The 21,957-nt window shown below is 43.7% G+C and overlaps 1 protein-coding gene across 1 annotated transcript in view; it reads right to left on the minus strand.

Moving 5' to 3' along the window:
• The window catches only part of wu:fj29h11 (protein NO VEIN), a 104,056-nt gene that overhangs the window by 12,675 nt on the left and 69,424 nt on the right, over positions 1-21,957 (minus strand). The window contains exons 27-41 of the mRNA XM_041216852.1: positions 21,138-21,250; positions 19,656-19,809; positions 18,597-18,845; positions 17,346-17,555; positions 16,236-16,414; positions 13,303-13,492; positions 12,586-12,728; positions 11,025-11,209; positions 9,394-9,668; positions 7,576-7,792; positions 6,394-6,574; positions 5,015-5,141; positions 3,907-3,981; positions 3,337-3,519; positions 1,739-1,989 (exon numbers count right to left, since the gene is read on the minus strand). Coding sequence (XP_041072786.1) covers positions 1,739-1,989; positions 3,337-3,519; positions 3,907-3,981; positions 5,015-5,141; positions 6,394-6,574; positions 7,576-7,792; positions 9,394-9,668; positions 11,025-11,209; positions 12,586-12,728; positions 13,303-13,492; positions 16,236-16,414; positions 17,346-17,555; positions 18,597-18,845; positions 19,656-19,809; positions 21,138-21,250 — 2,732 coding nt within the window. The remainder of the gene's footprint in view (positions 1-1,738; positions 1,990-3,336; positions 3,520-3,906; positions 3,982-5,014; positions 5,142-6,393; positions 6,575-7,575; positions 7,793-9,393; positions 9,669-11,024; positions 11,210-12,585; positions 12,729-13,302; positions 13,493-16,235; positions 16,415-17,345; positions 17,556-18,596; positions 18,846-19,655; positions 19,810-21,137; positions 21,251-21,957) is intronic.

Consider the following 21,957-nt stretch of genomic DNA (forward strand, 5'->3'; position numbering starts at 1 on the left):
TGCATCAAAACTTTACGCACTATACACAGAGCTCTCAGGCTGCTTTCCTTTCTAATGATAAAGGGTTGGATTTGGCTGGGGAGGCTCGACAGCAAAAACTGTTATTGTTTGGCCGTCGTTGCTCCTTTGAAACTGACCGCAGCTTCCGTGCGCTGGGCATGCACAGAAATGCTGAAAGTGTGCTCTGTCATTCAGGACTCTTAACACAGGCTGCACTGTGAACCTTCTCCCCACCACCCCCCCACCCTCAGAGCTGGCAATCACTGACAACAGTGAGAATTTCAACTTCCACTCCTACATCAGCATTAGAAACCCCTTAAAAAAAAGTTACAGCTTGTTTAATCAGGAGTAATTGGGGTTTTAACAGAATACGATTAATAAACTTGATGAACAATAGAACTGGCCCCCCAAAAAAATAATTTCATAATCGTGCTGTTAAATGATTAGCATATACAAAGCTCTTTTTTTTGGTAATTACTTTTTGTAAGAAAAAAAGGTTTGTCAGAATATTTTATCTTTCATCTTTACCCATGTGCAGGTCCCAATCTTTAATTTGCTCAAGTAGGAACTTTTGTTCTGTGATTTTATTTTACCGCCTTTTTTTTGTTTCCCGTTTTGTGTGTCTTTGAAAATCCTTTAATGTGATTGGCTACGTGGATAGCCTGAAGACATCACCGCAGCCCCACGCTGGGAGTACTCGGTTCAGACCGATGCCGGTCAGTCACTGCGCGGTGAGAGGGGTGACATTCTCACCAGGCAGCAAACTCTGGGCCAACAGGACAACTTGTGTCTATTGCATTTGGGTCTGTTTGTGTCTAATGGGAAAATGAAACTTGTCTAAAAGACCAACTATCCATAAAAAGACAACCAAATCGGATCCAGAAGGATGGTTGCAAATGGATTCTTACTGTACTATAGATTCACATTAATTAGATAAAGTCCAGGGTTAGTGGGGGGAATGAGTTAAAATGTTCATAATTGGAGATTTGTGAACTGACTCTCTACAGCTATGGAAATCTGACAAATGATGGTCACTCGAGATGCTTCATTTCCTATTATTTATAAACTGGCAGCAACAGTTCTCATTTCTAGAACACTGCTTGAGCAGGCAGGCATTGAGGGCTACACAAGGATGCAGATAGAAACAGCTAGACACAAGGGTTGTTCCAGGAAGGTGGATTCATTTTCTGGGAATAATTTCCACCTGAGTATAGAAGGAAAAGCAATAGCGGGCAGGGGAGTAAAATAAGTGGAGAGTTTCTTTTTTCCCTTTTTGGCCAGTGCAGACACAATGGGCTGAATGCCCTCTTTCTGCACCCTAACTGTTCTATGGTAGTATAGGTGACAGCTTGGCTCAGTTGGTAGCACTTTCACCTCAAAATGACAGGTTGTAGCTTTGGGGTCCACTTCAAGGCTTCATCACATAATCTAGACTGTGGCCCTTTGAGGGAGTGTTGCGCTGTTTGGAGGTGTTGCCTTTTGAAGAAAGGTTAAGCTAAAAACTCCACCTGCCTGTTCAAGTGGATGCAGAAGATCCCATGGCACAATTCAAAGAGCAGGGAATTGTCCAGGTGTCTTGACCAACCGTACCCTTCAAAAACAGGTCATTAACTCAGCAAAGCGGTGGTGCCTGTCTGAATGGACACTGTGCATTTATAAAAAGGGAACTTGTTCACCACGTTAAGGCATTACAGTACAGTTTCATTAGATGTACAGTTTTAATAAACAGAATATTTACCTGTATAAAGTTCATCGATTTAAGGTTTGCAGCAACGTTACTGTCTTGTAGCTCTTTATAAAAATTACTGAAGTCCTCACGGTGAAAGAACCACCTCTGGATGAACGGAGCCACTAAATGGATAAAGTTTTGGACTCGTGGACAGGGTCTAAATTCCTCGGTCTGGGCTTCCACAGTGATGCAACTGGAGAGTCGCTCCACCCCACAGATTTCAAAAAACAAGTCACGATCTTTCTCGTTAAATCGAAATTCTAGTGAAAGAGATGGTTACTGATTACACACAGAGGCTCCAAATACAGTTATTAGATTTAAAAAGGGTTCTTTCAGTTTTCTGCGAAAGGTGCCGACCTTTGGTTCCACTACCCACTCTTCCTGTGGGTCCAGACAGAGTGCAAACATGTTATTTGACCAGGCAGAGGAGAATCCAATGCCATGCCCAGCAGTTCTCCATACTTTGCAGTAGATTTAATAAGATAGAAAGTGGCAGCAGAAACCCTGTTTTAATTTCCCTTTCCAGCCCAGTGCCACTGAAAGCAGCTGTCTCTCTCGAATGGCAGACAAAGCTGAGATCAGTCAGTTCGGCAGATGAGACAACTGGGCCTGGGACCTTTTGTTGTGTGAGACTTAGTGATACATCGGGCAACACAGTTACTCGTGAGGGAGAGGTTATATACATTGTTTCTTTACAATAAAACCTACAGGTTCAACATAATTGTGCAAGTAATAGTGAACGAACCTTCTACAAACATATTCTTTAGTTTCTTCCCCACTCCAAGTTCCTCTTCTTCCTGCCAGGGGCTCTCTCTACCTTTGAAAGCACTCAGAGGGATCTGTACATTAGGAGGGTTATTTAAGGGCCTCTTTTGGTTGGGTTTGGGACTCTGCTAATGCTCAGCAAAGAATAAACCTCAAGCTACTTGTCATGCCAGAATAGTCAGAGAAGTAAAGGAAATTAAGATACAGTAAACAGAGCTGTCAAGCACTGAACCAGTCACAGTTCAACAGCACAAACCCAGAAAACTCAGTGAAGGTGCTTCCCAGCACACAAAGCTCTTGTCTTTGTTCAGAAGCACGTTTATTTGGATTTCCTTTACTGCTCGAGACTATTTTATCAAACTCTTTTTAGACACACGTTTTCCCCCCAGTTTAAAATGTCCAGAATGGTAATGCCAGATGGTCTTGTTTTCACATGTGTAGGTCCCAGACACAAAAGGGGAAATGCCAACCACTTTATAGAAGCAATATATGTAATGGAGAAGGAGAATGGGTGGGTGGCGGAGGACTTTTCTGACAGTGCCTTGGGCATTATTATTATTCAGTAGTTTCCTTATTAAATGTGGAGAAATTCCTATTTTCAATGCTGGGTACTTTTGAATCACCTTTCCGCATGGAACCCCACCTAATCTCTAAACCCCTTAGTGGAAAGCTGAACTCTTGTGCTACATGCTCCACAGCATCTGCTGGGTCACTCCCGACGAACGTACCCCCCGGGGGCCTCTGTACTATTCCTGTTCCCACTGGCCAACCAGAAAAGCCTTGCAAATGTCGGCATCAAAGACGCAAATACAACCGTGAAGGAAGAGAAAGCCCAGGTTTACCTTGCTTGTTGCTGTGCTTGGTTTTGGAAAGATTCCTTTCTGCAGCGGGTAAATTGAGCAAACACAGAGAGTGCGCTTTAAAAATCCGTTCCAGGTGCCTATTGTCCGGTATCACAGGGGTGCTGGCCATAGACACCCAACGATTATCCTTGGCAGGAAACACTCTTTCATCCTTTACCATTCCTATTCACACAAACAAGAGGAGTTTACTAGGAGGGACCATGAGTCTTAATGATACTCAAATTGAAACCACAGTAAAGGTAAAATACTGAAGGTAATAGTGGGGCAACATTCAATAGTTCTCAGATATTCAATGGAGTGGTAGAATATGAAGTTAATGTCCATTAAGGGCATCCTCTCATGAGCTCAGCAGTAGGCGCTGAGGGGGTGCTTAGTGGAAGGCATTGTATATGCTAATATGTCTGCTCTCAACCCCCACAAACTTATCCAGTTCATTCACATCACATGATACAATAAGAAAAAAAATAGAAAATGCTGGAAATATTCAGCAGATCTGGCAACACCCTGTGGAGAGAGAAAAACAGAGTTAGTGTTTTATACAATTCTCACCTTTAAGTGTCTGGCAATAGGGAATGCAGCATTCCCATGAGTCATCATATTCATTATATTTCTTGCATTTTTCAGCTGTGTGGACAAAAATAAATTATTATCTTGGGTGATATCAGGTTCTTCATCTCTAGGGCCACTTTACATTCAATACCTTTTTTTTGGACTATTTCATTGCACACATAGCCAGCCTCTCATGTTCTTTCCTTAGCAAACCTGAGGTTATCCAGAAGTCTGCTGCCCATGTCTTAACTTGCATCAAACCCATTCACCCATCAACCCTCTGCTTGCTGATCTATATTGGCTCCCCATTAAGCAGCACCTGTATTTTAAAATTCTCATCCTTGTTTTCGAATCCCTCCATATCGCTGTAATCTCCTCCAGCCCCACAGCCACCCAAGGTATTTGTGCTTCTCTAACTCTGAGCTCCTGAGAATACCCAACTTTAATTGTTGGCAGACAAGCCTTCTGATGCCAAGGTCCTAGAGCTCTGGAATTCCCTCCCTACCTCCCCTGCCTCCTTTAAACCTACCTCTATGACCAAGCTTTTGGTTACCTGCCCTAAAATCTTCTTCCATGACTTGGTGTAAAATTTTGTTTAAAAATTGCTCCTTTGAAGGGTCTTGGGATGTTTTGCTAAAGGGTGCTATAGAAACACAAATTGTAACTATAAGTTGTTTTGTGGAAAAAGAGCAACCAAGTTTAAGGGAAGTAACTCAGGTAAAAATGCCATGTCATCTGGCCATGGTTTGGCAAGATTAAACATTAATGGTAACTCGTGTGGTCCCCCCTTCATTCTGGTGTGATTTTTCCATAGAGGTACTTAACAGTGGGCCCTGTTCTCGGTGGTTCATTTCAACCTAGAGAGATTTGACCTCCCTTTCAGTGTGGTTTCAGAAGCTGGAGGAAAACTACTGAATTTTGACAAGAGCTCCTGCACACAAGTTGTCCTGCAATGGTTAGATCTCTCATGGGGCACAGTGCAAAGCAAAGTGAAATACAGGTTACATCATTATCACAATAAATATTTTCATAGATGGTTGGGTGGAGGTTTCTCCTACATAAGAGAAAATAGCTTCAAACAAACTGAGAATTCCACAGAACCACTTACCTAGAGCTGAATAAATCACAGACACATCCTGCAGGACTTCACTGTTGGGAAAAGACACCTTACTGCACATCAGCACGAGCAGACTTACATAGTGCTTCATAGATGGTACTTTCTCAACATTCAGAGTCTGTCATTGGAAATAAATAAGTTAAGTTACAAATCTAGGCTCTTAAACAGCAATTATCTTGAGAACAGGTAAAGTACCAAACTCATTCAGGGTACAAATGCTATCGTTACCGAATCACAAAATTGGGCAACACTTCTCCATAACTGCTGCTCCTAGTGCTTTGGGGTGACAATTATGATTATGCATATGGTGACTGGAGCATTATTCTTTTTAATGAATCAACAACTGCAGATCAGAATCACTATTCCTGGACCCTGGGACAGTAGCTGCAGATCAGAATCACTATTCCTGGACTCTGGGACAGGAGGTCTAAATAATGGTTCAGCTGTTACCATTTACACCTCACCTGGACCCAAATTTTGTTTCTTTCCTTGCTCTGTTACCATTGCTTTTGCCGTGCACTCTCATCCCTTTGATCATTTAAATCATACCTGCCTTCCATCTCATTACAGACCATTTTCCATTGTTCTTCCTTCCACACCCCTATCAGTGTCTCTGTACTTAATCGCTGTTAAATCTCTAACTTCTGCCAGTTGTGAGACATTAACTCTGTTTCCCTCTCTCCACAGATGATGCCCAGTGTTTACTGTTTTTATTTCAGATTTCCAGCATCTGCAGTAATTAATGTTTGCATGATGTTGTGCTGTATTTGTGGACAGCACTGGCAGAGCTGATCCCTAGTTGCCCTGAGAAGGTAATAGCTTGTTAGTTGTGTATAGCTCAGACTGGGCAGGAGAAGTCCCTGAAAGATAAGCGGCTTTTTTACAATGACAACCCAGCAACGATCCTTTCACGTGAGCGGAATTTGACCCACGGCCTCTGGTCTAGTTTCAGGGCAGACACTCCTGACCCCCCCAATCCACCCACTCTCTCCGCCACCCCCAACTCTGGTTCCCCTCCCGAGTGCTCATGCTCCTGGTCCTCTTGACTCCCACTCTGACTCCCAACAGCCCACACTCCCAGCACCAACCCCACCGATCCAATGCTGCAGTCACCATCTGCCCCAGAGCCTATGACTCAGGTCCCCTCCTGACGCCATTCTAGCCAGATTTTTCTCCACTCACTGTGGAGATACCTGATCCGATAGAAAGGGACCAAGGCCCAACATTAGGGGCTTCTCATCCCTCACCTTTCAGGCGCAAGGATTGTTCCGATCGCCCCACACATTCTATAATGGATGGACACCCTAATTTCTAGGCCATAGAATTCACAACAAAGGGACACAAATTGTGATACCTGGTTTAAGACATACCTTCCAAAATAGGTCTTTCATATTATCCCACTGACTATAGAAAGGAGCGAGCAGGTGAGGCTCCTGGAAAGATCCATCTGTATCCTGAATTTGATATTTATATCGCAGGAACATTCTAGTTGGATCGTTCCAACATACATCCTTCAGATAGTAGAATTTTCCAGTACAAAACGTCTCATTGCTTCAAAAGAGAGTTGAACGTTTATTTCAAATTGCCCGACACTTTTATATAATGAAAAATACAATCTTTCTCATGTTATTTTCTTGCCCCTTTAAAGTTAGCTGCTTCCCACAAAGTGGGCCCTTGGTAAGTACCCTCGAAACAAGTCATCTGATTAAACTTGCATTTATATAGCGCCCACTACAACCCCAGGACGTCTTCAACAGCTTTGCAATGTTGTAATGTAAAAAAAATGCATCAGATAATGTGCACAGCAAGTTCTCACACACTCAGCAAAGAAATAATTATCAGATACTCTGTTTTTATTGATTTATTTTTTTGAGGGATAGTTATTGACCAGGACATCAAGAGAACTTCCCAGTACTTTGTCCAAATTGTGCCATGGGATCTTTTACAGCCACTGGAGAGTTGATGGGGCTTTGGTTCAACAGCTCATTTGAAAGACAGCAACTTTGACAGTCCCTTAGTAATCTTCTAGAGCATCAGCCTAGACTTTGTGCTCAACCAACCATGACTCACTCAGACATTGTTGCCAGTGCACAAGAGGAGTAAAGGTGCGAGTAACCCACCCACTAATTTGCCGCCACACCTTCAGCGGCTCCTGCTATCACCTCTCCCTAGTCATCTGGGAAAGTCTAACATAAACTGGAAGTGTAAACGCCTCCTCCCGCCATATCCCTTGGGATGGAGCAGGCTGCATGGAGTTTCGGGGGTGGGGTGGGGTGGTGGTTTGGGGGGGGAGGGGGTGGGTGCAGTTTCCAAATGTAGATGTGTGTGGTTGGAAACACATTTTCATGAAAAGGACGTGGGAAAGAGCTACAAGTGGAAAGTTCAAACACCTTGTGAACAAGGAGATCCCAAAAAGGAACAGTGAGCGAGACACAGAAACAGAAGACACATCTGGATGAAAGGCTCCATCAGCGTACCAACATTCTTGATCCTCCCCTGCCCCACCGACAGTTTTAATAAAGCCACACATGAAAACAGAGGGTTGCAGATACCTGGTGGGCACAAACACAGCTGGAAAACGCTCAAACAGTTCCTTCAGCTGACGTCGACTGCAGTTTGTATCTAAATATGTGTAGACCCGCTGAACGTGCTCTGCAAATGTCTGAAACTCTGCACCTTCCAAATCACCAGATTCACTGGCAGGTGTCTTTACACACCACGATTTGAAGTGGTTGATCATCATGTCCACGGTTATGGAGGTCTTAATACCTGAGAAAAGTAGAGATTACTACACCTGATCCACGGGACAGACAGCACCACTTTCTAAATGAAGGTTATAAACATCTGCTTTAAGCATTCAGAGCATTCTTTCAAGTTTTGCTTTTTATATTTAGCATCGCAACAAAGCACTTTTCAGGTCAGATAAAACGTGGAATAAAAACATAAAAAAGCTAGAAATATTCAGCAGGTTTGGCAGCATCTGTCAAGACAGAAACAGAGTTAATGTTTCGGGTCTGTGAACTTTCATCATAACCTGAAATGTTAACTCTGGTGAAATTAGATATCACCAGATCTGCTGAATATTCCTAGCATTTTCTGTTTTATTGAAGAATTCCAGCATCCACATTATTTTGCTCTTGTAAAGCACGGACTGGGTTAGTCTGTAGTATTACTCTGCCTTCAGACTGGTCCAGTGTGCTTTCCGACGAGGCAAAAATGATGTCCTTTATATTGAGGGATTAGTTACTGGAGTCTTTCCTGCTGCTCATTTGTATATTTCATCCGTATGTGCATGGTGAGCTGATTCAAGAAACAGAAGCCAAGCTACAGTAACAGTTTGGAGAAATGGCCCAAAGCTTCTTAAAGATTATCTATCAAGAGGCAAAGCTGATGTATGTCGTCACACTGGGATACCATTTGGGCTGTCATCTGATTCAGAGGTGTGAATTCTCTGCAATACTGGTATTTCCACTTGAGTTTGTCTGTAGTGCTATCATCTGTGTCAGGTCATGGGTTCAAGTCCCAGTTCCAGTTCAGTACTGAGTGGACTGATATATATTGTCGTCTGCTCAGTTAATCCCAGATATAAACAGGTGGCCTGACAGGGTGATGAATGTTACCCTACTTGAAATTATATTTTCAATCCAATGATTTCATTTGGGAGTTTTTGTTACAAGAGCAAACTATCACAGCAGTAGATGTTCCATTGCAACATTAATTAGGAGTCCCATTCCTTAAATACCAGAACTCCTGTTTTACCTATCTAGCTCTCGTGAAGATGCGGCACAATGGACTATATGAACCACGTTCCACAAAATGGCTTTTCCCAATCGGAAATGTTGGAAAGCTACTTCACCTTCACAAGTGAGCCTGATCTACTCTGAACACGCTTCTACACAAGTGCTAAACTAAAAGCAAATTCCCGCGAATGCTGGAAACCCGAAATAAAAACAGAGAAAAACTCAGCAGGTCTGGCAGCATCTGTGGAGAGGGAAACAGATTTAACGTTTTGAGTCCGTATGTGACTCTTAAGAAAAACGATCTCCGCAGATGCTGCCAGACCTAAGTTTTTCCAGCATTTCCTGTTTTTATTTTTTATCTACACAAGTGCACTTTCCAACAAGAGTACTGAACAATGATTAGGAACTAGAACCTTGGCTGACTTTTTGCCCTCTATGATCACCAGGATGGCAGAGCATCTCTGCTGTTTCCCCAGGTAAGATCATCTCACCTAACACAGGTCAGGAATTGCATCTGGCAGCTTCTAAGTCTGCAAGGACCAGTTACACACTCATCAATCTTAACAGCATGTCCATAACCCCATTCAAAGGTGCTGAAGGTTCAGCCTGAGGTTCTCCATTCTCACTTACCAACGAAAGCAGCAAAAGTGCTCTTCTCAAGAAGGTCACAACATGTGTAGCTGACACGGTCAGCTAATAGCTCCAGTAGATTGCTTGATCTCAGGTATACCTCAGTAGGACGCCGGTAGGCTTTGCAGAACCCTGAACCATCCACAACTGGACTATCAGTCGGTAACCATGGTAAAGTTGTAAGATAAATTGCGAATGAAGAATTAATGTCATTCTTTAGCACTTTACCCTGGCTGTCGAAGACTTTAGCTGTGCAATACTGTGACAATCGGCAACTGGAACAAAGAATTAAGGAAAGTTGCTTAAAGTACTGGTTGCTTAAAGTACTGAAGAATGTTCCATTGTTCAAGCTAATCGTGCCTTCCCCCACCAACATTATTCTCATTTGGCTGAAGAGAGAACGTCTTCTTTAAAAGGATTATCTCTACCCTCCTTGGGAGTGTCCCCAGCAGAATAGGTGAATTATAGAACCACTCGCAGGCATTTCCAAGGGCTACCTCCAACACACACACCACAGCTGCATGGAGGGCCAACTCCCTTATACTTTAGCCTGACTGTTAGAGTTTTTTCATGATAACATAACATAACTGAGATCAGGACCGGAGATGAGAAAGCCCCGCTCTGTCACTGGTGATTTTCTTATTCACCAACTTAGTCCGCACTAAGTGGAACTCGGTATCATATGAGATGAGGGAAATGTCATAGATGCATTTAAGAGGAATCTAGATAAGTACATGAGAGAGGAAGAAATGGAAGATTAGATTGATGGGGTTCGATGAAGAGGGGGTGGGAGGAGACTCACGGAACTAAGGGATGGCACTGACCGGTTGGGCCAAATGGCCTGTTTCTGTGCCCTAGACTTGACATAATGATATTTAATTTCTGAGTTAATGGGTAAATTATCTCGGATTTTGGCACAAAAATATAACTGCAGTTCTCAGCAGGCCAATAAACAAGGTTTGTGGCTTTTCATAGCAACAGAAGAACATAGTTTCCAATGCTTACGATTCTATAATGCAGTAAATTACTGGTTTTACTGATGTGTTGAGGAGAATGATTTTCTGAAGAGGTGTAACAAAATTCGACTTGCAGCTCTGCAAGCTCCTCAACTGGGAGCAGGTTGTTTGCTCAACACCTTCTAACCTTGGGTGGCTGAGGGGAAGGGAAAGAGGGGAAGATTATGAGGACAGGGTGGATAGAGAGCAGCTGTTCCCCTTAGTTGAAGGGTCAGTCACAAGGGGGCACAAGTTCAAGGTGATGGGCAGGAGGTTTAGGGGGGATGTGAGGAAAAACTTCTTTACCCAGAGGGTGGTGACGGTCTGGAATGCACTGCCTGGGAGGGTGGTGGAGGCGGGTTGCCTCACATCCTTTAAAAAGTACCTGGATGAGCGCTTGCCACGTCATAACATTCAAGACTATGCGTCGAGTGCTGGTAAATGGGAATTAGGTAGGTAGGTCAGGTGTTTCTCACGTGTCGGTGCAGACTCCATGGGCCAAAGGGCCTCTTCTGCACTGCGTGATTGCGTTAAAGAGGAGAGAAGAAGGGAAGAGAAGAAAACATGGGAGAAGAGAAATAAAAAAAAAATCTAACTTGTGACATAAATATCAAGTGATATATGCAGCTAACTTACTCAGAGTCCCAGTTTCTGTCAATAAGTTTTAGCAGGTTAACCCTTTGCTTTTGTTTCATTTGATCAGGCAGAACCTCTGTGGTTAAGAGGCTGTGAAACTCTTCACAGACATAATCTTCCACAGTATATGCATTATCTACTGTGCTGGGCCAAAATTCACAGACAGGTGCCCATGGGCTGGATGCCTGAAAACATAAAAAAAAAAAACACATTAAGCTTCAAGTTTATAGAAATCATCAACATGAGCCAGTTTTAGCTTACGTAGGTGAGGGGTGTAGATGAGCAGGAGACAGTCCAAGCACTTTTGTAGAGGCAATACAGCTAAAAGGGCAATTGCATCCTATGGTTAAACAGTGGCCAATGGTTACTCTGATATTTACACTCAGGCTATTGGAACAGGCAAATCCTCCAAGAAGCATCTCCCCCTCATTTTCAATGGGATAAATCTTAGTGAGTTGACAAGCATCAGGACCCTGGGGTTTCCATTTACCAGCCATTTCAACATAGTGGCTGAGTGCTCAGCTTTTCATCCTTCAGAGTTTCAGCATCTACAAGGCTCTGGATGGGAGTGTAATGGAATATTCCCACTTGCTTGGACATGCGCATCACAACAATCAGAAAGCGCGATACTTTTCAGGACAAAGCACTCCGCTTGGTTATTGCCCTGGCATTGAACTCAGTATCCATCCTTTCCACAATCTGCGCTGCACACCGCCACAATTTCTCAAGCACAGCTCAAACAACAACTCTCGGCACTGCGGTATTTACTATTGAGAAGGACAAGATGAGCAAATCCATAGCAACACCAAAGCCTCCAAGTCAATGCACCATCTTACGTTCCTTCACCAACTAGGAAATATCCGAGGGTTTCCTGACTAAAATCATGGAAGCACTGTCATTCGAAAGTGCTCAGGGCACCATAGATGGGGCAATAAACATGATACTTAACCCAAATACGTGGGGCCTTCGATGACTTATTTGGGAAGCATGAGGACAACTATGATACCGCAAATTCTTTTCCCTTCACCTCATCAGCCTTGCTGCTGAGTGCAGTTAACAAACCTTATCTCTTAATTCAATTATGGGTCCTGACAGGAGGGTGCAGATTACTTACAGAACGTCATGGCTGACAATGTTGTCGTGCAGGGTCTATCTCCCAGTGAGAATTACTTGGTAGCAATCGGGAATAGGAATCCCTTTTCCCCGCTTTTTATTCCAGGGATGTTTGATCCCCTATCTGTCATCAACTACAGCATCCAGATTGAAGTTGAGCCTTGGACCATCTGATCAGTAGGGTAGTAGCTTTATCTACTAGGTCATCAAGAGAGCTGGCTGAATATTGCAAAGGGGTAGCCACTCTCAAACAACTGCAAGAGCAGTCCAAAATGGTCTAGGTGAGGCAAAGTAAGATGGGAGGAGGTTCGTGTGGAGCACAAAGATTGACAGAGTGCTTGGGCTGAATGGTCTGTTTCTGTGTTGTAAATACTATGTACTGCACTATGTCTGCAAGCTCCATTAAACTTTACACCAGTAAAACGATAATAAAATTTGTTTAACTAACCAGTTCTTGTTTTGTGAAAGTACATTTTTTCTTTTGAAAAATAAATAAATCCTGTACGCCAAGGGAATTGAAAAATGTCCTCCATCCTTCAGTATCATTGTCTGTCTTCAGGTAGCAGGGATCCAGTAGTACCCAGTCTACACCTGAATGTGAAAGGAAATACTTACAACTCAGCCTGGACACACCAAGAATTTTCCACACACTTTTAAACCACCACCCAGCTACAGTGTATAAAATAAACCAACAATGCCTCACCAGAGGAGAGCCTTATTGGAACTCCACTGTAATTGGCGGGCAGGGTTGTGCACCAGCAAGTCCCCCACATCACCGGTTACCAACAATAACAAGGCACCAAGCGCTGCTCCATGCTGGGAAGACTAGAGGAAACAGTCCCACCTCTTTGTAGCTGATCAGGCTGACACCAGCACAGACACACGATCAGGTCACCTGCCTGTCTCTGCTGGACAGTATGACCGTAAAAGGAGAGAGAGGTATGGATTGTATGAAAGTCTCATTAAAAATGCATCCAGTGCTAAGCCCTGTTTTACTCAAATTCACTGTTAACCAGCCACAGAAATCAGAACTTTTCTTATTACCCTACACCTCACAGCTCAGAATCAGCCAATGTGTATTTGGCATTTTTTGTGCTGTAACATGTCCCTATATCAAAGGTCTATTCTTTGCCCATTCCCACCTTGTAAGGCTTTGTTTTTTTACCTGGAAGATCCACTGGCAAATTGATGGTATTCTTGTAGTCGCACGAAAAGTTGACATTAACATTCAGGGGACAGACAAAGCCTTTGTTGGTGAGGACAGGAATGTACGGTCTGAACTGCTGGAGCTCATTATCCTGGCAGTGCATTTTGAGGAAGATGCTATAACTGACCACAACACCTTGAGACTTTTCCTGCAAAGAAACAGTAGTTGAGATGGAGGGGAACACACACTAGCCCACTGCAATTACACAGAGGTCAAAATCAGCAACTGTTTTGGGTGAATAAACCCAAGAAAAGATGCGTAACCCTTTCAGTGAAGGTATACACTGACTGAAGCCTCCCCCAGCTCCCTATGGCCAACATCAGCTAATCACTGTCATGACTTGCAATGTTTCCAATGGAGTATAACAGCTTGTATTTAACGGCACCTTTAAGGTAATTAAGTGACCCAAGTGCTTCATAGAGGAAAATGTGACACCGAACCGCATAAGGAGATAATGGGGAAGATGAGCAAAAGTTTGGTGTAAGGAGTGTCTTAGTGCAGGAAAGCAAGGTAGAGAGGTGCAGAGGTTTAGGGAGGAAATTCAAGAGTTTAGGACACAGGCAGCTGAAGGCCATGAATGGTGGGGCAAATAACAGCCGGGGTGCTCAAGCAGCCAGATTTAGATGGGCTCAGATATATGAGGGATTTTAGGGCTGAAGGAGATATGTGTGAGAGAGAGAGAGAGAGAGAGAGAGAGAGAGAGAGAGAGGAGAGCGGGGGAGAGAAGGGAGCCAGGCCACAGAGGGATTTGAAAACAAGGATGAGAATTTTAAAATCAAGGTGATGTTTAACCAGCATTTTGGCGCAAGACACGGTCAGTGGAGCTTTAGATAATGCAAGTTCAGAGGGTGTGGGTTAAAACAGTCAAATCCTTGGGGTAATAAAGGCATGATGAGGGTTTCAGCTACAGAAAAGTCAAGGCAGGGGAGAAGAGGGTGCTGTTATGGAGGTGGAAACAGGTGGTCTTGGTGACAACACGGATATCGGGTTGAAAGCACATCTCAGGGTCAAGTGTGACACTGAGGCTGCAAAGCGTCAGAGAGGAGGATGGACTCCGCAGCGAGGGGGTGGAGATTGTGGCTGTGACTGAAAACACCGACCTCAGTCTTCCCAATATTTAGTTGGAGGAAATTGCTCATTAATTTAAACAAAAATTGATCTTAGAGGGAGGAGACAAAGTGCGAGGTTGAAGGAATGCTCCCCACTTAAAGTGCACCTGCCACACAATCTTCATCGACCTGTGCTCACAGATTGTTTCAGGTCACCAGAAGCCAAACTACTGGTTGACAAAGTGAAAGCAGACACCCCACCATATATTTCTGCTTTTATTTTTCACAACACCTTGACAAACTCCACTTATTTATTGAGGAAACAGATGTGGAGAGGCAGAGGGGATGTCACAGCTGCCAATGGTTGGGGGATTAAGATTGGAGATACTCAAAAGACCAGAATTGAGGACACAAATATTTGAGAGTTGTGGGGCTGGAGGATGTTACAGAGATAGGGAGGGGTGAAAATGTGGAGTGATTTGAAGCAATTTCAACATCAGGGTGTTGCTTAGGGAATCATTGTAGGTCAGCGAGTTTGGACACAGGGATCAAAAGGTTTTGTTGAGCTTAAGTTTATGGTGGGTGGAAGTTAGGAAGCCAACCAGGGATGCTTTTTAATAGCCAAGTTTGGAGGTAACAAAAGCATGGTGAGGGCTTTAGCAGATGAGCTGCAGCAGGGTGGATTCAGGTGATGCTACAGGGGTGAAAATGGGTAGTCTTAGTACTGGGGTGATTTGTGCTCAGAATCTTATCTTGGGGTCATGAATGAATGAAAGTCACCAGAGGACCATGGGCTGCCCTCCCTCGTCAGAGTGAGCCGACGGGTGGGGAGGTTAACCTGAGGGTTACCACACTTCAGTTGAAGGGCGAGGTTGAGAAGGTGGGGCCTTCATGGATGACCTCAGCCAGTGCAGGAATTGAACCTGTGCTGTTGGCGTCACTCGGCATCACAAACCAGCCGTCCAGCCAACTGAGGGTCAAGACACAGAGGGCAAACTGCCTGGTTCAACTTCAGAGAGTTGCCAGGGAGAGGGATTGAGTTTGTAGTTGGGCTGAAGACAATAACTTCAGTTTTCCCAATATTTAGCTGGAGAAAATTTCTGGTCATCTAGTACTGGATGTTGGAGAAGCCGATTGGATGTTGGAGAAGCCACCTGACAAAAAAAAGTGGAGGCGTTGAGAGAGGTAAGGTACAGCTGGGTGTTATCAGCATACACGGGAAAGCTGATGTGCTTTTGGACAATGTTGCCAAGGGGCAGCATCTGGATGAAAAATAAGAGGGGTCCAAGGAAAGATTCTTGGGGAGACACATGAGATATTGGTACAGGAGCGGTAAGAGAAATCATTACAGGCAAATCATTACGACTGGATGGATAAGAATGGAACTGGAATGTGTAGTCTCAGCCAGTTGCACCGTACAGGAGAGGCATTGGAGGAGGATGGTGCTGCTGGCTGTGTCAAAGGCTGAGAAGATGAGGGAGCAGGAGGTGGACAAGGTGAGTTTGAAGAGGGTACAGGAGAGAAAGAGAAAATGGTGCAAGTTCAGGGCCAGGGCAGTGGGGGCTTTGAGGGAAAGGGAGAAAACTGACAGAGACAGCTGAACAGATAGTCTCAATCACTGCAGCAAGGCAGTTCATGCACTGTTTGTGTTTGTTAGAAGCAAGCGTGGAGCAGCGGCGGGTGGGGTTGGTGTAAGAACAGGGGAGATGGTTTAAGAAGTAGAGAAGTTGGGAATATTACAAGTTTGCCATGCCTATTTTTAAATAGTAAATTCAATGATGAAAGAATGACTTGCACAGACACCTTGCACTAAACATGACAGTCTTGGATTTGAAAGCTTACCTTCCACTTTTGCTCCTTTAAAGTGGGTAGAATGTACTCAAGCATGACTTTGTCTGGTTTAAGATAATAAACATCCATCTTTTCCAGAAGCTTGCGAACCTGAGAGTTCCCCAGGTTGTCAAGGCAGGTAAGCACACTGGGGTGCACAGTCTTTAGATCCCGATAAAGATCCTGAATACCTTCAGAGAAACAGAGTTAGGAATCCGATCAGATTTAAGTTGCAGATCATCTCAAAAGGTAAACAAATAGGAACGTAGAGAAGGCAGGGTTAGGTGACTCTAAATTTGTAACTTAAGAATCTTTCTTCAAAAGATCTTGACTGGTTTAAATGTATACTAAGCCCTGGGAAAGCAGCATTCAGTACACTCAGTTTGGTAGTTCTGCAACTGTTACTACGATAACACTGTATCACCGGGTGAAACAAAAGTACCAGTCAACCTTCAGATCAGAAGCAACCGCTTTGACACAAGGGGAAGGCGTGTCTCAGAAAGCTTACAGCCACTGACCGGGTTGATCCCAAGCTACACTGTGGCCATTTTTCTCAGAGGATAGGCAAACCCACTACTGACCTGATAACAAGGACATTAATGGGCAGGTGCACTGCCGGCTAGTAGAACATGAGCTGCATCTACCAGACACTTTCAAGTAGCGTGCAAGGTTTAGCAGGAAAGGGAGAAGAATCAGAATGAGCCCTCAGCTGCTCTTGTGTACCCTGCATTGAGCAGTTAACAGGCACAGGCTGCTGGGGAGAGATTACCTCTCAAAGGAGAAAAGGGAACAGGGAAATCACAGAATTGTTACAGCACAGGAGGCCATTCGGCCCATCGTGTCTGCACAGTCTCTCCAAATGAGCATCATGACTTAGCGCAATTCTCCTGTTTTTTTTCCCCTGTCCCCTTGCACATTGTTTATATTCAAATAATCATCTAATGCCCTCTTGAATGCCTCAATTGAACCTGCCCCCATCACACTTCCAGGCAGAAATTGCCGACAGCGATGGAGTAATCCCTAATTACAACATAGTTCTCTGAAACATCTACACTGGTTATTGCACTAGGCTATGTCACTGCATTTGACCTGTAATTAAGAACAATGCAAATCATCCTCCACCTTTCATAGGGTTTACAAACTGCTCATTCTCTTCATCGTAAAGGGGGAAAAATACGGCCTGATCTTTCAGGGACACCATGCTTCCATCTGCAAGGGGAATGATTGGAACAGATCTCAAATCTTCTAGGAGTTGATGTGAATCTCCATATTCTTGGTCAAAGCTGCGATAGTTACAGACCAGTAGTTTCGCAATCTTCTTCATGTAATCATCTGATCAGGAAACAATTTTAAAAACTTTATTAAAATACTGAAGTAAAATTGATGACTCAAGGTTCTTAACTCCCCCACCCTACCCCCCAACAATACCATCACTCAAAAAAACTCCTGCTTCAACCCTAACCACAGAAGAGGCTAATGCCAACCTTTTGAGATACCCCCAAATTCTTCCAATTTGTATTTCAGGGAACTTTGAAACTGGGGAGCTCCTTAGGTCTCCCGATTAAACCCCTTTATCCTCAAAAATAGTTAGCCATCAGCTAAGCACATTTAGATTTCTCTAACCTTACACCCTGATCTTCCAAACTTGGCAGTGGCCTGCACTATGGGTCTTGGCTCTTCATAATGAGACAAGGATACAGGACATGATGTTTGATTAGACCCGGGGAGCAAGTGTGTGAAAACAACAGCTAATGAAACACAGTAACCACAGGTATAAAAAATCCCAGTCAAGGTGACAGTGACCATCCTTGTGTCCAAGTATTGAAAACAAAACGACATCTGCTGTTACAAACATTAGCTTCTACGAGTCGTAATGCTGTAGTGCTGTCATACTGTTTGTGGACAATAATGGGATTCTCTCAAGCCAGTGACACAAAACTTCAGCCCACCCAAGATCATCAAAGATGATAAAGATTCTACATTTATTTATTTTCTTCGAGAAGCGAAGGGACTGGCTGAACTCCCCAACCCCAACCCCCAGTCGTACACCTTCAGCTGACTGGTTACCAAACCTCAGCCAAGGTTATGGGGAAGTGTGTAAAGTGTAAAGGCACTGGCGGGAGGGGGGGGGTGACTCTTCCACTGAGTGCTTTTTTTTTAATATACTCGGTCCTGTTGGAGACTGGACTATCCTCAAATGCTTCTTCTTGGCAAACTGAAAGCAACTTGGAAATGACAATAATTTCCCCCCACTCTTGTGGTTTGCTAGTTGAAACTGCAACATGGTCTGGCATTCTGTTGCCTTGGAAATGCAACTACTTGGATAACCTGTAAATAGCCACCTCAGCTAAATAAAAAGGATAAGATTAGTACCGTCGAGTACAGCATTGGTCTCTATGACCTCCTTGGCAATGGCTTTGGTGATTGCAATAATATCGGTGCTGTTGAGTTTATGTACACCCAGTGCAGAAACCAGGGCAGGGTTGAGTGCAGACTGAAGCACTGGGCTCAGGTAAGCCAGATTCAGATGTTTGTGGAGTAGCTCTGGGGTGATTACTTCTTGTACCAACTTGTCATGTGTTATAGCAGTCTGGGAGGGTAATCTGTATTCAGTCCTGCCATCTGCAACAACAAAAGAAACGAGACAAGATTAATTTAACTACAAAGAATGGCTCCCCAAACCGTGTAATATTTGTCGTGCAATTTCTTGCACAAGTTTACCAGCGGGAGTTTTGTAACCTGCCATCAAAGCTGTGGGAATCCATCTCAGTTTTACCATCTGGCTCCTCACAGGCAACATGATTGTCCCCTCTCCTACCTTTGGCCAAAGCACAAAGAGACGCCACTATAGTGGGACTGGTATTCTGCAGACTGGTATTCTGCAGCAATGCACTGCCTTCATTAACAGCATTAATCAACAGGAAATGGATTAGTTTAATCAGAGACCAACAGTGGAATCCAGGTTACCTGTAAGAATTATATTTTTTCCCCATATTCCAGATTTCCAGGACAGGAGAAAGAGAGTGAAAATGAGGGAGGAGGGAAAGGGAAAGGGAAAAAAAGTGAGAGGCTGTTTTTGTTATCTTCAGAGTGCACTATGAACTGGGCACCTTTGTCTGCCTTGCAGGATATAAAATTACTGGGACTCCATCAGCCCCAAAACCAATCATTCAAGCAAGAAAGATTTTCTAGAAAGCAACATTCCTGTGGCAGAATTTTTTCACCTTTCAATCGAGTGTATTTATTCCAAATATGCCACTAAGTTACACTTCTAATCCATTTCAGTCAGTCCACAAGGATCTTTTGTACAAATTAATTTTTAAAAAATGATTAAATCACACTGGCTCCATTGTGAGTCGTCTATTTTTTACACATTAATAAGGTGTTAGTGCAACGAACAGACAGAATATCTGCATGAAAATGTTGTCCCACCTCTATCCTCCATTGTAGGTAAACAAGTTTTTGCTTTAAGGAGCTGAATAATCTGCCCAGCAACAGGTTGGAAGAAATCCAAGATCTCGTCTGGTAATGGAATAAACTGCAGAAAATGGCATAGCCCTTCTAGTCCTTTGAAACTTGGGTGATTCTGTTTAGAATATTAAAAAAAAGCACTAGTAACCATACTAGAACCAATAAAAGTAAAAAAAAACCTTGCTGCAAATATTTATACAACATACTTAAATAAACACAAACCAATAAAATATCAGCCATTTCAAAAAAATACATGAACAAATCTTATATTCATCTTCCCTGTAGCTCAAGGACAGATCCATAAACACTTCTAGAATCACACAGGTTAGGTCAAATCATTCTTTACCAGAAACCCCCTCCTTGCTTCCTCTTTAAATGCTGCACATTCTGATTTTCCTTTTAACCCCCTTAACACTGCACACAAAATCCAAACTATTTGCTGTGAATTATTTTTTAAACATCCCTGCAAAACAACCCAAAAACAATTCATTGTCTGTGAAGTACTTTGGGACTAAAGGTGCCAAGAGAGATACAAAAATTGCTATTTCTTTAAAAAGTAAACGCATTTCTACCTTGGTTTAATTAAAGGGGGCTTGTGACACCTGGGCTAATCCAGATGAGACGAGAGTCTTGGCGAAATGGATTGCATCGCCCTTCTTGGTGACCAGTATCAATACTAATTGCTCCCACATCAGGTAAAAGTCTTTTCTAGTCCGCTACTGCCTTCAGTTGTACTAAACCAGGGTAAGATTTTTTCCCCCATATCAGCCATCCTTGTGGCTACTATTGGTTATATCCGTTTAGTGTCGAATTACGGACAGTCTGACTAATCGATAGGACTCACGCCTTTGAGTCACGGGGTCAATGGGCCAGCAACACCCTGGAAGCTTGAGCACAAATCACAGATTGATACTTCCGCGCAGTATCGAGGGAGTGCTGCGCTGTCGAAAATGCTGTCTTTCAGAGGGGAATATAAACCGAGGTCCAGTCTGCACACTCCTGGGTGGATGGATGGACGAATGAGAAAAGTTCCCATGGCAATGTTTTGAAGAAAAGCAGGGAAGCTCTCCCAGTCTCCTGGCCAATATTTATCCCTCAACCAACATCACTAAAACAAGATTATCTGGTTATTACCTCCTGGCTGCGAACCTGCACACTGCCAACTTCCAAAGAAAACATCATTGGTTAGGAATAACTTTCAAAGCCTTAGAATTATGACGAGTGAAATATAAATACAAGATTTCTTTTCACTCTACAGTGGCTTTTAGAAATGCAAAAACTAGGCCGATACTGCACTTATAGGTGGCAGAGTCCAGCATCAATTTTGGTTTGATTCTAACTTAGTAGCTTTCTTTTAACAGCTACATGGCTGATTCCCAATTTCAGCAACTTTTTAAGGTGTCAATACTACTTTACTTGAAAAGAAAAGAACTGTGGAATTACATTGAACGTCTCCATCGCTTTCAGAAACAACTGTGGGATTTCGGAACGTAGCCACTGATTCCATGGACTGTCACGGTCAATATCTTCACGAGAGGAAGGGATATCAAAGTCACCTGATGTGAAGCGAGAGAAAAGAAGGCGCTGAATTAAACTTAATCGTCCATTGCAAAAAACAGAAATGAAAAAAAAACACTTACAATTCCAAGCAAAAGAAATCTGGAAGAGCTAGTCACACTACACTTCTCCAGTCTGAAACCACTGGTTGCTTATTTTCTCTCCTCACTAACACTAGACCCCCACATCACACTACAGCTAACTTGCTGGGCACATGGCAGGCCAGAGTGCCTGAAAGCAATCGAGAAATAACTCCACCTCCAACACTTAATGGAGTGGTTTGGATTTCTCCACTTTGGAGAACAGTGTGGAGCTACTTGCAATGTTCGCCTCTACACACGTTAGCTTTTGTCAAGGGGCTAAGGTCTCACCCCATATTGTTATTAAATATATTTTAGCAGCGCAGAACAAGGGCTCGGTCCAGGTGAAAGCCTGGCCCCATCTACACTGTTTCTACTGGAAGCCCTGAGCCTCTGTATCAGTGGCTACAAGACTACTTTGCCTGTGTGTGCCCACGGCCTGAATCTTCTGGTTGGCGTGTGGGGGCCGGGCCTCGCTCGCTGATGTGTAAAACGATGTGCGGTGACGTCGGGCGTGTGTCCCGATGTCAGTGCGCTTCGTTCCAATCTCCAGTTTGGCGGGCGCACACCAGAGTCGGCTGTGTGCCCGCCAAGCTGGCAAAGGTCTAGTGAGGCCGCTAATAATC

This window comes from Carcharodon carcharias, chromosome 22, assembly GCF_017639515.1.
Source record: "Carcharodon carcharias isolate sCarCar2 chromosome 22, sCarCar2.pri, whole genome shotgun sequence".
NCBI lineage: Eukaryota > Metazoa > Chordata > Chondrichthyes > Lamniformes > Lamnidae > Carcharodon > Carcharodon carcharias.